We start from the raw sequence: 14,218 nt of genomic DNA, 5'->3' as shown, positions 1-14,218 counted from the left end.
TGGCTTTTTAATGATTTCAGTCTTTAAGATTGCTCACATGCAAAACCTCACATGTGCTGACCCAGGTGCTGTTGTAATTACAGAGTCTGTAAGAAACACCCCTAGTGCTGACCTGCTCCCTCCATCTGGGCAGCCATCCTGTACCACTGACCTTTCAGAGACAGACATTAGCTACCACAGCTCAGTCACTGAGGAGGAGCCAGCTTTCGCTACGCCCACAGCACACGTTCGTCCCACACACCCACTCAAGAGTTTTGCAGTGCCGGCCGTCCCAGCTCACCCCATGTATGACTCGGCAGCATTGCCTAGCACTCCATTGCTGTCTCAGACAGGTAACTATCCTTTTTACACCAGATATGTATATCTATCTTGGGTTATCCAATCCGCAGTGTCTAAAATAATGGCATTTAACATATAAAAGATGTTTAACATAGTCAGGCACATTCATTGCAATGAAAGCTAATCTATTAGTAATCTCATTGGCATAGTTAAAGGATATAAATATAATATCTTATCATCATTGAGCTAAAAAAAATATATATATATACGTACGTATATATGTTGCCAACCAAGATTTACCCTACTCCAAGCTATAAAATAAGAGCATGTGTAGCATAAGTAATGTTTGTGGAATATTGAGCCTGAATGTATTAAGTGAGAATATAATTGGACCTAGAATAGAACCTTGTGGGACGCCACAGTTTAGAGTTGCTGAATAGGAGGGCAAATTCCCAATACTGTTGGAAAAGGTTCTGTCTTTTGAATAGAAAACTAATTTATGCCAGTACCTTGTACAGTTGCCAGTACCAATAGTTGTCACACTTCAAATGAGCCTAACCGTATATATTGTGAATATAATAGGACCTAGAATAGAACCTTGTGGGACGCCACAGTTTAGTGTTGCTGAATAGAAGGGCAAATTCCCAATACTGATGATGGAAAAGTTTTGTCTTTAAATACAAAACTAATTTATGCCAGTACCTTGTACAGTTGCCAGTACCAATAGTTGTCACACTTCAAATGAGCCTAACCGTATATATTGCGTATATAATAGGACCTAGAATAGAACCTTGTGGGACGCCACAGTTTAGTCTGGCTGAATAGGAGGCAAATTTCCAATACTGATGGAAAAGATTCGTATAATGCCCTTTTTCACAAGATGTAAAATAAGTATTTGATGTCCCCAGAGTGTGTATGTGAAGTTATAGCTCAAATACCCCACAGATATTTTTATAAAGCATGTTAAAATTGTCACTTTTTGAGGGTGAGCAAAAACTCACCGTTTTTGTGTCTGTCCGTTTAAATGCAAATGAGCTGCTGCTCCCGGCACAGAGGGCGGAGCTACAACAGCTTGTGTCCTTTTACCTCACACACACATGCACTGAAAATTTCAAAAACTTTTAGCCTTTTATGTTCAAACCGGAGTCAGACAGTGATGGAGAGACTCAAGAAGAAGTGACAACATGTAGAAGCAACAGGACATCTCTGAATGATTAGTTGATGAATTTATGTAGCTTATGTGTAGTTAACTATCTTCTAGTCATTGATTAGCATATTCTGTCATGACAATCTATAAATCACGTTCCCGGAAGCGGGGTTTATGTAAATTTTAGGGTTGGTGATGTCACTAACCCGGGAGGAATGTCGTGTAATCCTTACCAGCCATTTGTTGTAGTCCTTAAAAAGCTATTTATTTAAAATAAAATATCTCCCTTTGCTTTGAACTTTGAGCGTTGTAACTTTGCAGATGTTGTTTATGCTCAAACAGCAACATTACACACTAACTAAAGTTGGAAAAGTGAAATCATAATCAACCACCCCTTTAAATAGAAAACTAATTCATGCCAGTACCTTGTACAGTTGCAAGTACCAATAGTTGTCACATACCAAATGAGTCTAAACGTATACAGTGTGAATATAATAGGACCTAAAATAGAACCCTGTGGGACGCCACAGTTTAGAGTTGCTGAATAGGAAGGAAAATTACCAATATTGCTGGAAAAGGTTCTGTCTTTTAAATAGAAAACTAATTTATACCAGTACCTTGTACAGTTCCAATAGTTGTGTCACTCCAAATGCTCTAAAATTAAATGCAGTTTGTGCATCTTTATTATGAATAGTATAAAGTTTCATGGTTAAAAAGGAGAAAGACAGACACTGACTTGTGCGATTGTTTCAGGGCCTCACTCAGTTAAAACAGCCTCTATCGGTACATTGGGAAGGACAAGAACTCCTATGCCTGTCATAGTTCCAAGTGCACCGGATGGTTCGGAAGGCATCAGACTTCATGAAGATGCAGGGAGTGTGAGTACCTTTGCTTACAGTATATAACGCTCTGTACTACAGAGGTTAGAAAACATCAGGAATATCACTCGCTGTACAAACTTCCAAGTCTCTGTACATTTCTTGTGATTTTTTTTTACAACAAAACCATGTACACTTGAGTCATTACTTTTGAATATGCTTGTGTTATAATTATTTCTGGTAAAGCCTGGAGAGATTAAACTATAATAAATATAGTTTGATTATTTATACAGTGATTCACATAAAAAATTCACAATAAAGAGTTAAAGCTAGCCATCTGCTCCCGAAAAAATTGTTTTATCCAATTTATTATGATAGGGACAATGTATTGCATAGTAGAAATTACTTACTTGCTACATTTGGCATTGCTTTCAAATGATACATTTCATCATTATGCATCAAATCCTATGGCCTAGGAGTTTCTAGTGCATACATACTATAATGTTACATACTATAATACTGTTACATATCAAATATACTGTTCAATATCGAATATACCGTTACATATCGAATATATTTATAAATGTACAATATAATGATAACATTTTAACATGTTTTTTTCTTTTCTCTCAAACCTTTACCTGCTTTCCCCTTTTAACGGCTGTATTTATTATCTGCTCATCACAATTAATTTTGGAAATTTTGCTTGTTTAAATGAATGCTGAATGATATAATGCACCATTACTACCGTTCCCCTTCATCCATTACCACGCATGTCACTGTGCTATTTGATTTCCCGCTTTTCTTCCGCAGTACCATTGACCCTCCCCAATAAAACCCAATTCCCTCAAACCCCAGCTCACCCCAACCCCGCCCCCCGCCCCGCCCCCGCATTAACCTTCTTCATCTCCTTCAGAATTACGAGACGGACGAGTTGACGGAGGAAATGGCCCATCTGGAGGGCTTAATGAAGGACCTAAACGCCATCACGACAGCCTGAGCACAATCCTCACAATAACACTAGACCTTCCCCGCCACGGGGAGGACGTTCAGCACGGAGGAGTTCTCAATCATTCGCTAAACGGAGAGAGAGAAGGAGAGTGAGATAGGAAAAAAAAAAAACAATAACGTTTGGGACACCTTGCTTACTCTCAGGAAGGAGGAACCCATCGAACGAGGACAGTGGACATTCTGAGAAAGGACACGTGGTTACTTCACACGAGATGATTGCGATGTCTTCTCTCTCGGCATCCTACGTAAATGTTTCCTTTTATTTTAGCGGAGACCGTTTAAAAAGACACCCATTTCATTATCCTACGAAAAAAGGAAAGCTACAATATGCTGGTGTACGTGTTGGTGCTTGTAAGGCACACTTTACAGTGTTTCATTTGTGTCTTTTTTTGTAGTTTTTTTTTTTATGTTTTTGTATCTATATATATATTGCCCCCGTTCCAGTGAGGTGAACGTTGGACATCGTCCTTTTTATTTCTGCAAAGCATTTTGTATTAAGCATTTTGATTGATGTCTCTCTCTCTCTCTCTCTCTCTCTCTTTTGTATGTCATATAATGTGCCATGTCTTATTATTTTCTTAAACATGTTTTGTATTGTTTTATATGCATATACACTTATCAGTTTGTATATATGTTTAATACGGACTCATGTTGTCACCACAGTAAAGTTTTTGACCTCTCGTGACAGTTTCCGTTAAGTCAGAGACACGCTGCTTTTTAATTTTGCAATTAGAAAGGATTTTTGCAGTCTGCAATGTCACTTCCCCTTCGACATTTTTTGCCTGTTTTAAATGGAAGTTCTCCCTTCAGATATGCCTTATATTAAATTTGTGTGGAATGGCAGAAATCAGTTCACCTGGGAAAATGTTTTCAAAAATGTTTATCACACAACACTGTGATATTCTGTAACGCTGAACTGTTAATACGACAACGTAGACCTCCATCACACATGCTGGACTTGGTGCTGAAACTCAAAAACTTCAGGTTCGACACATGTAACTGATAAATGAATGAATTTGGTACATTTGAAAGTGCTTTATATGGTTGATTTCCTCTTGCTGCATTTGGTCTGAATTCTTCTAACTCGATGAATGAATGACATTCACTGTGAGATTTTACAGGCCACATTCTTGGCACTTGATGCAACAAAGTGCAAATGCAACAAGACTTTTATGCAGAACTCCCAGTGCTCATCTTTTATTTTCCATTATATTTCTTGTATTCGTTTCATATGAAGAACTTGTATAAAATCTCAACCTGCGAGGCAAAAAAAACCCCCCAACTGTTCCTACCCTGCTGGATATGGTTTTGTTCTGTACTTTTACCCAAAGAAAATATGTAACAGCAATCATAATTTAGTTTTATGGACTTAATGTCTCCTCAAAAGACATTATGAACAATGTCTCTTTTTTTTTTTGTCGTTTGGACTGTAAGAAATTCTGGGTAACTATTGGAACATGTTAAAAAAAAAAGCTTGGTAAAAACAATACGACCTATTTTGGGTTAACCGATCGAGTTGTAGACAGTCAAACCTTTATTGCACTTTTTCAACAATTTCAAGAAAAAAAAAAAAAACTTTTACATATCCTGTGTTTTGAATATAAAGCTCTATTTGTGTAATGTAGTGTCATAGTTTAGCATAGGCAGCTGGTCTTATTTGTTCTTTTGCCTCTGGAATAATATTTGAGCGGCAGGTTTTTACTGTGTTGCATATGCAGAATTCTGTTGTTGCTTATTTCTGTACAAAGATCTTCTCGCTGTCTCTAGAAATACTCTGTGGCTTTTTAAAAAAAACAAAATATTCTAAAAACACTGCTTTTGGCTGTTTATTCATATGCATCCTCTTTAAATACTTTGAAAATTGCTTTCATTTTCCAGTATGACACGATTACTCGAATGAGGACTTTTAACTCTTTCCCTGCCATTTTGAATTTTTGGCCAATCTGCATTTCCACTGTTATACGGCAGGGGGCGCTATCACACACCTGCTGAAAAAGTGCAGAATATCCAGATTTGAACAGGCAATAATTAACTTAGTTTTTTTTAAATGACACACACCCACATTCAAGTGCTGATAAAATGGTGGTTTTTGTTTTAGCTATTTATTCTTTTGGTATGTTCAGATTGTCATACAACAAAATATCCTGCAGGCCCATAAAAAGTTGTGTGAAAGTAATCAAAAATGCTTATAATTCTATAATAGGGCATAAATGGAAAAAATTGTACAACTTTATATTTCCATTGGGAAAGCTGGTTTTCATGTAATGCTAAGTTTAGTATTCATAAACATGTAGCATTTTTAAATCATTAATTTGTATTGTTTCTAGACTGTGCCGTTACACTTGCTTCAGCAGGGATTTACTGCATTATATTATAACAGGCCAGAGATCTGCAGGATGAATATGATCATGAGAATTCATCAAAAAATGACAAACACAAGATTGTTCTTCCTTGCAGTCTTTATTAATGTGCTAAATTACATCAGACTCCTCTGGGTGTTTTGAAGTTCATGCCGATGGTTGGCTGGGTGACCTGCAGGTTAGGGAGGTTTCCGAAGTCCTGCAGAGAGAGAGAGAGAGAGAGAAAGGGTTAATGTAGGTTCAGGTCCGAATACCAACACTAAAAACATTTCACATCAACAGCTCGTTGTTTCCAGGACATTTGACGGCTATTTTATCCTCATCATTCACTTTAACAGCACCGTAAAACCACCAGATTGAATATTCGCAGCTCATCTACACAAATCAAGGTCAAATCAACTTACGAAAGCCTTCAGCATTTCCTTTGTATCTGGATCAACCTCAATAATCTCCTGATCCAAAGCAGAGACCTGAGAACACAGAGAACAAGTACATGAAGTGAGAGACTATTAGGCGTGTTTCCATTACAGATTTGCGCAAAACTCTTCCGATTTTTTTCTTCTAAATGTCGACAAATAACTAATGCGAAATGATGGCGTTTCCATTAACCGATGTTATGCGACTAAAACGTCATTTTTTCCTCTCGCGATCAGTCATTCCAAGAATCATAGCAATGGACGTTAGTAGGATTATGTATATCTCAGCCACCGCAGTGCCCATTATTATTAATCAAAGGAGATGTATGTGTATTATCCAATCATTAATGGCAAGGAAAGCCCCTTATACTTGTGAACGGCACATATGAGGTGTTTCTCCCTCATTTCTGCTTCACGGTCTTGATTGTGGCATTTCTTTGAGGTTTAGAATCCATTATTGCTGTAATTCTTCTGTCTTTTATGAGTTTAATAAAGAACTGTCTCGTATTCGGTCCAAACACACCGCGTCGTCTACGTCAGGTGACCTGTAAATGCGGAAAAAACGGTTTCCATTTTTCGAATAGCCTGAAAAACCTCCTCATGCGAGCGTAAAAACTTTGCGATAAATGGGAGTTTTTGCGAAATTGACGCGTTTCCATTGGGCGTATTTTCAATTTGCGCAATTTGTAGGGTAATGGAGACGCGGCCACTGACGTCCATTTACCCAACGTTGATCACTGTGAAATTTAGTATCATGCAACAAATTATATCACTACTACATAGGCTTTTCCTATAAACTGTTAACCCTTTATTTGCTTGAGGAATTCACTGGATTGAATCTTTATTTCAAGCTTCAAGTCACTTTCAAAAGGTGATTTACTCTATTTTGATCGCGACCGTAGACATCAGTGTTTATATCTGAACTTTAAACTTTTATCCCAGTTCTTCTGTGATCATCTGAATGATTGTAAGACAGAAATAGTTGAAAAGACAGTTGGTGAATCGGTTCTATATCTATAACCTCTCTCTCTGGCTCAGAGCGCAGATCTCGCCGTGAACGTAGTTGTTAAGGGTTTAATAGAGAGCTTTTTCATCTTTAAACGATGAATCGTATTGTGAAGTGAACAGTCGCTGACCTCTGGGACGTAGTTGTCCCGTCTCTCTCTCTCCTCCTCCTGCAGTTTGATGGAGATGCCCCTGACGGGACCCCTCTGGATGCGCTTCATCAGGTGGGTCACATACCTGCAGAAACAACAAAATAAGGCTTCGTTACAGTCGTCGCATGTCTCTGTTTTATAGCGAGATATCCACGTGTAATAGGGCTGCACAATATATCGGAATACCGCAAATGTATATATATATCGTGATATGCATATCGCAACGGCTTGCAATAACTAAAGACTCGCTGCTCTCGGCTGAATCACTTTTGTAGCTTTAATAAGAATCAGGATATATTTAATTCATACAGTGAAAGCTAAGCAGTGTTTTATTATTTCATTTGATTATTCAGTTTGTGTTGTTAACTAACCCTAATGTAGGATAACCTGAACCCTGTGGTTTACACTGATGTTAAAATAACACTTCTTATGCGACAGTAAAACACTGATGTTCACTTTCAGAAGCTGTAGGGATGTTTTCTCGTCACAGAAAGAATGTGAAACACGTATGCAAGGTTATATTATTTATATATATGAAAGATAATTTAAGTATTTTACAGTTTAAGCACTATCATATTGCATTATTTAATGAGTTATCGCATTTCTTCAATATTTTGCAGCCCTACATAAGATATTATTAATAAATATTGTATAGATATCTTGCTAAAATAGTATGAGAAATACATCTGTCTGTCAATTTCCATCCTCATAGGCCTACATTATACATGTGTGCATTACATAAAACATTCAGTACTTAAAATAATTGTAATATTAATTTATTGTAAGTTATTTTATTGGTTTTATAATAAATGGCACAGACTGAATTTTATGATTTCTGAAGTGGGCTTGAAATTATTGTTAATTCTCTATAAATGACATGAATAAATATAAAACTGATATTGATTGATTTAAGATTCTGCCAAACTCACAGACGCCGTCTCATTTATTTCAGGCCTGTCACTATACTGAACCACTCTGGAAAAACAATTGGCACATTTATTAATGATAACCTGCAAAATGCAACCATACTTTAAGGATATTATTTTAGGACATCATGAATTTGACTATGCTTACTTTAAACATTTCTTTGCACATTTTTAATTGACAAATCCAGGCTCACCAACAAACCCCTTTTATTGGGGTAAAATTTAAAAAGCTTATTGTTGATCCCTACCTATCATATTCATCTACCATGGGTTTTTCCTTGGCAATCCGAGATCATTTAAAGAATCTCACTAGGCCTATATATTACCAGGATAAGCACTAATACCATGTTGTCAGTGTCCGTCCGTCTGAAGCGCTGGACTTTACTCACCCGGCGATCTTGTTGCGCAGAGGTTTGCTGGGGATGATGGCGATCTCCTCACACACTCTCTTGTTGATGTGGAAGTCATTGCCCAGTCGGGTGTAGTACTTCTCGATCACGACCCGAGCGGCCTTCTTCACGGTCTTGGTCCTGACGCGACCCTGTTAACACACACACACACACACACACTAGGGTCAGTCAGGGTCACATGGGACACTTTTGTACTTTAAAATTCAATTTCACTCCAAGTTTATGTTCACAATCTCAGTATTTACACAAGGCAAAAATATCATTATATTTTAACATTGAAACAAGCTGTTTCTAAGCTTTATAGAAACGGCTTGTTTCAATGTTAAAATAATGATATTTTTTCCTTGTGCAAATACTGAGATTGTTGATGCAATGTGTATATTGCAAAAACATCTGTAATCACATTAATTGATAACATTTAAAGGGATATTTCACCAAAATAAAAATTCTGTCACCAAACAGTTGCAGGCCTCCATACTATACTATGGAAGTCAATGGAGCCCCACAATTGTTTGGTTAAAAACATCTGGTGTTCAACAGAAGAAAGAAATTCATACATGTTTGGAGTAAATGACAGAATTTTCACTTTTGGGTGAATTATCCCTTTAAGCTCACAAACACTAGCCACACCGCTAACGTCAATACCAGTTATGATTTTAACAGCGTTTTCCCCCCCATTTACCCATACACACGCAGTTTAAAAGCATCACATACGTTTATATTATCACAATAGATCAATTACATCCAACATAATATTGTCTGACTCTCGCTAGCAGACTTTAACGTCTGAAATTCAAAAGTTGTGAAGCGGGAGATGACGCTGTTTTTTTTTCATTCAACATCCTACATAAAGCAAATGCATAAAATCAAAATATTCAGTACATACGAATCGTAACAATATTAACAAGACATTCCGGTGCTTTAAAACGCAGTGAGAGTTGCTAAAAAAGCGGATTTGTGCGGATTGACAAGGATTCACTGTGAAACATACACACCATTTTCACACGGTCTGGAGAGGAAAAGGATGAAGAACGACCGGAGCGGAAGTTTATAACACTCTTCCGGAAGTGACATAAAAGTCTCTGGATAAGAGCATCGCCTGCTTCAAATTAATGGCAGACATAAAAACGGCAGTTTTATTGATAACTTAAACATATATATTTTTAAAATGTTAAATAAGGCAACAACTACCAAATGTGTGTGTGTGTATATATATATATATATACACACACACATACAATATTATAAGCCAACATGCCTTCACTTTGGTTAGAAGGGTGCATTTATTTTGCAATATTGGAAGCAATATTTTATATACAGTGTCTAAGTTACTAAAAGTAGCCCAAAATTAATGTGTGTTGTGTCCTCATACTATAAACACTAACACAATTAAAGCACTGGCAGACATACATACACACATATATGAATATTCTGACAAACATTTCCTACAATTGATGCATGTAATTACTTAATAAATAAGCAATTATATAGCTACTTATATGCAGTATATTTATCTGTAGCTGTAATTGTAATTCTTATGAATGTTAATAAACTGGTGGCACTAATAAAGCAGTAATGGTATTTTTGTGTGTGTGTGTGTGTGTGAACTCATCAGTTAAGAGAAAAAGTAGCTCTAGAAAAGATACACAGACTCACTCAGAGATTAAGAGACATTTTCTTTTATTTTACATAAAAAAGGGTGCAAACTTGAGTTTCCCTTTAAGAGTGGAGGGAATAAAAATTTAATTTGAAAGGTTATGTGTGGAATTTTATACGACTCCTCAGGAAAATAGGCATTTTAAATAAGATTAAGATTAAGGCCTTAATCTTTCTGCAACTTAAAAAACAAAATATATTTGAGAGAGAGAGAGAGAGAGAGAGAGAGAGAGAGAGAGAGAGAGAGAGAGAGAGAGAGAGAGAGAGAGAAACAAAACGGGTCCATCACAGTTGAAGCCCTTGAGAAAGTAAAATCATCGAAGTACATTTAAGTAACATTCATATTTCAACACAATAAATTCATAATACAATGAAATTTAAAGTATCTTTGTAAGTATGACCCGAACAAGAGAATGACTCTTGCAGTACTGTACAATTTAGTTTTTAATGTCTGAAGTACAGAAACATCCTTTTTACTGAAAGAAACAAAAAAAAAACAAAAAAAAAAAACCAACAACGTGAAAAAGAGAAGTCAAATATTGCAGTGCTTTCCTACCAGACTCCTGTAATATAATCATTCCGAGGTCATTAAAAATGAGTGGTCCTTAAAAAAAAAAAAGAAGAAAACAGAAATCCAACAGGTTCCCACATTACCTAAAATCTTGAGACGGGAATGATTACATTTTCCATCGAGAGAGAGCGAGAGAGAGAGAGAGAGAGAGAGAGAGAGAGAGAGAGAGCGAGAGAGAGAGAGAGAGAGAGCGAGAGAGAGAGAGAGAGAGAGCGAGAGAGAGAGAGAGAGAGAGAGCTATGACTGTAGCAGACACAATGTTCAAACTCAAGCGCACAGACAGTAGCATGTTTAAGGCATTATGCAGCCACAGAATAACAGTGTATCAACTTCATGCCCACTATGTTCTTCAGTGCCCCATTTACACAAGTAGTTTCCATTGCTTTCGGGAATCAAAAGCCATGCACATAAAAATCTGCGTTAACGTCACTAACTTCAACTTGAGGAGAACATCTCTCGTTCGCCTCTCTGCATGAACATCCGCAGCACATTCAAGAGACCAGAACCGTGATGCGAAAGCAATGGGACACGAACGCCTCTGGGAATGCCTCCTAATATAATTGGTGTATTTAAACCTCAGAATGCCAGGATACCATCTTTATTACGGTACAAAAACATCATATCCTTAAAAAAAAAAAAAAGAGAAAAAAATAAAATAAAATACAAAAGGGAAAATTAAAGATGAAAGATGGTTTGGAATAAGCATCACCTTGCAGTCGACGAGAGCCAGTAGTCATCATGATCGCATTAACCAAGATTCCAGTAAATGAGGAATAACGTCAGCTCTACTTCAAATAGCATATCAGAGTATGATTTCAGTGTCTAATGTAGTGTCTTTTTCAACCAAAAATTTTAATATTTCGCAATCCAGTCTGCACATCTGGACATGCAGGACTAGCTTCCCAATTTCACATTCCGCTTATATCCAACAAAACGATCTCCGGAGCGGCTTGTAACAAGCCAAGGCCTTTGGACGTCAATTAAGGGGTTAAAGGAGTTAAATCCTGCACAAAAACAAAACAAAACCAAAAACACACTTCTTCGAGCTGGCGAGAGCAAGCAGTGCACATCCAGAAATACTAAATCATTTTCCGACTCTAAAGCGAGGCACGTAATACATATCGTTAAGAGAAGAACGTTAAATAAAAAGTCGCGCCCCGACGCGGATTTCCAAGAGTATCATTCAAGTACTTTTCACAGAATAATTTAGACCCTTAAACTATTAAATAACCGGAAACACACACGCATTATTAGTCCCTATAACCGGCATATTTTCAACGCAACTCCCAATCCTAGATCGTGGAAAATCGTTCCTGAAAGTGAACGGGTCAAAGTGAGAGTTAATATTTACATGGCTGGATAACTGATGAGTTGAGCGGCGGAAACATGCTGACGAAGAATCTGTGGCCATTTGCGTTTCTATTTGGTCCAACACAGTCCCACATCTAAATCGATCGATCCACAGCTTTACAGGAACGTTCACAAAGCACGCCATCCCGAGAAGGGACTCCCGACACACAAAACGGGCAACGGTAGAGTCTTCGAACGGCCCGGTTTACCCCCGTTCCTTATGAAAGATGAGTTCAGAGGTCAGTAGGATTCAGTAAACAAGGGCCCCAGCGAAACTCTAGTGCAGTCACACACTCCTATGGCTTCTCTCTCAACGTTTTTTTTTTTTTTTGTACGGTGATCAAAATAAAATAAAATAATAGTTACTGTATATAATTTATCTTACATTAATTCACATTTACTATACATTAGAAAGATCACGAAATAAAAACACGGATTTAATGCTGTGAATATGTGAATGGTGAACCTCCGCCCCCCAAAAAAACAAAACAATAAAATGAGCAAGGCAACATCACGACTGAGATTAGCGATTTTCCGAAAAGTAAAAAAAACGACGACGACAACAGAACTACAGTAATCATTTCACGTATAACCCAATTTGTCTTAAGGATTGCGTTTGGGAAAGGACCGCCTCATCCATGCGAGAGGTCAAGGGCTGCCCCGTCTCAAATCGCGTATGGCCACTATAACAAACCAGTCAGAATTTACAAACGGCCCACTTTTGCTGACGTTTTCTGCCACATGATTCGATTTGGCGACTCTAACCCCCCCTCCAGCAAGGGAACGAGACGCGTTTCGGGTCAGTATGAAGGCATGGGAGGACTCATCACGTCTCATCACAGAGTGGACCCTGCCGAACAGTGTTAAGGCATTAAATCGAGATGTTTCGCAGAGTAATTCTGCATAAGTTACGCCTACTAAAAAAAAAAAAAAAACTAAAAAAAGGAAACAAACGGCCTTTAAATCGCATTATTTACGGCTTACTATGAACACGTTGAGGCTTACTTTGCGACCCACAAGCCACTCTGGCACATGGTTATTCTCATCCTGAATAATTAGCAGTTTTTTTTTTTTTTTTTTCAGGCATAAAAAAAAAAGAGAACAGAAAACATCAATCGGGGAACTGGTCGAGGGAATAATAAGTGACTATATGGACAGAAAGATACAAAAAGCGCAGAGGGAAAGTCTTACTGGCCACCTCAGCCAATAGAAAAGCAGCCAGCTGTACGTCAAAGCCACACGATATCGTAGTAAGAGGAGAAGAAAGCAGCATGACTGGCTGGTGGGTTGAAGTGGGACGAGTGCTTTAGAACAAGCAGCTTAAATACTAGTCAGTGGGACGACGAGCGTCCACTGGAAACAGCTGCTTATGTCACACTTTCACAAAGTTTTACGTGTAAAGGCCGGCTAGCATCATGTACGACAGCTATTTGTTTTGCGCTTCGCTCCGATAGATGCGACGAAGAAATCCGCTAGTCATATTCTAAGGCTTCGACCACTTTCTGGCAGCGCGAGAACCAACAATCAGCCACCGAAATACACAAACGAACATTTAAAGAGGGGGGTTTAAGTAGAAAAAAAAAAAAAAAAAGCCACCGTCTCGTCTCGAGGTGCTAAGAGGGATGGAAAAGGGTCCAGCGTGGGCGAATTTGTCTCTCTCCCTCTATAGCGCACCTGTCGTGGAGGAAGAGACACATTCAGAGAACGTCCACCGACGAGAAAAAAACAAAAAAAAAGAGAAGCAAAACAGCAAATGAAGTGCAGTGCTGTTCCAGTGCTTTGAGATCCTTAGCTTCGTGTGAAGATCCTAGAGACAGTCCGAGGACGAGGCCCGTCGCTGCCTAAATCAAGACGGAGTGGAAGAAACAAAAAAACAAAACAAAGACAATCCCCACAGAGACAACGTGTGCATGCCTCTTGGTTTTCAAACATCGCTCCCCAACTCGTCCAGGAGGGCTCGGCTGATGTCGTCTTGTAAAATATCTTTATTTGAACGCTCTAAAAACAACCGAAGGAACAGACTGCGCCACGAGGCCGGAGGTTCATTTGTGCCGTGGCGTGTTCTTCTTCCTCTTCCTCTTGAAGAAACAGCAGCACCTGCGAAAAAAACAAGAAAA

The 14,218-nt window shown here is 38.1% G+C and overlaps 3 protein-coding genes across 18 annotated transcripts in view; 1 reads left to right on the top strand and 2 right to left on the bottom strand.

The window, feature by feature from the left end:
- The window catches only part of neo1a (neogenin 1a), a 172,090-nt gene extending 167,277 nt beyond the window's left edge, over window positions 1-4,813 (top strand). For 8 of the 13 annotated variants that reach the window (XM_084405111.1, XM_084405116.1, XM_084405120.1 and 5 more), the window contains 3 exons: window positions 84-332; window positions 2,180-2,304; window positions 3,161-4,813. In XM_084405111.1, coding sequence (XP_084261237.1) covers window positions 84-332; window positions 2,180-2,304; window positions 3,161-3,244 — 458 coding nt within the window. In that variant the 3' untranslated portion in view covers window positions 3,245-4,813. Of the gene's footprint in view, window positions 1-83; window positions 333-2,179; window positions 2,305-3,057 lie in introns of all 13 variants that reach the window. The other 5 variants (XM_084405122.1, XM_084405114.1, XM_084405119.1 and 2 more) reach the window with 1 other exon arrangement.
- Window positions 4,814-5,696: 883 nt separating this feature from the next.
- On the bottom strand, window positions 5,697-9,593 carry rps17 (ribosomal protein S17). The gene is made up of 5 exons (XM_084405124.1): window positions 9,520-9,593; window positions 8,504-8,655; window positions 7,168-7,273; window positions 6,020-6,085; window positions 5,697-5,814 (listed from the first exon to the last, which is right to left on the bottom strand). Exons 1-5 carry the CDS (start codon window positions 9,520-9,522, stop codon window positions 5,737-5,739), a joined length of 405 nt encoding a protein of 134 aa, XP_084261250.1. The 5' UTR covers window positions 9,523-9,593; the 3' UTR covers window positions 5,697-5,736.
- Window positions 9,594-10,189: 596 nt separating this feature from the next.
- Window positions 10,190-14,218, bottom strand: part of csnk1g1 (casein kinase 1, gamma 1) — a 56,430-nt gene continuing 52,401 nt past the window's right edge. For 2 of the 4 annotated variants that reach the window (XM_084405109.1, XM_084405107.1), the window contains one exon: window positions 10,190-14,198. In XM_084405109.1, coding sequence (XP_084261235.1) covers window positions 14,144-14,198 — 55 coding nt within the window. In that variant the 3' untranslated portion in view covers window positions 10,190-14,143. The remainder of the gene's footprint in view (window positions 14,199-14,218) is intronic. The other 2 variants (XM_084405106.1, XM_084405108.1) reach the window with 1 other exon arrangement.

Source organism: Rutilus rutilus, assembly GCF_951802725.1.
Source record: "Rutilus rutilus genome assembly, chromosome: 3".
Lineage (NCBI taxonomy): Eukaryota > Metazoa > Chordata > Actinopteri > Cypriniformes > Leuciscidae > Rutilus > Rutilus rutilus.
This window is presented reverse-complemented; position numbering and strand designations above follow the sequence as displayed.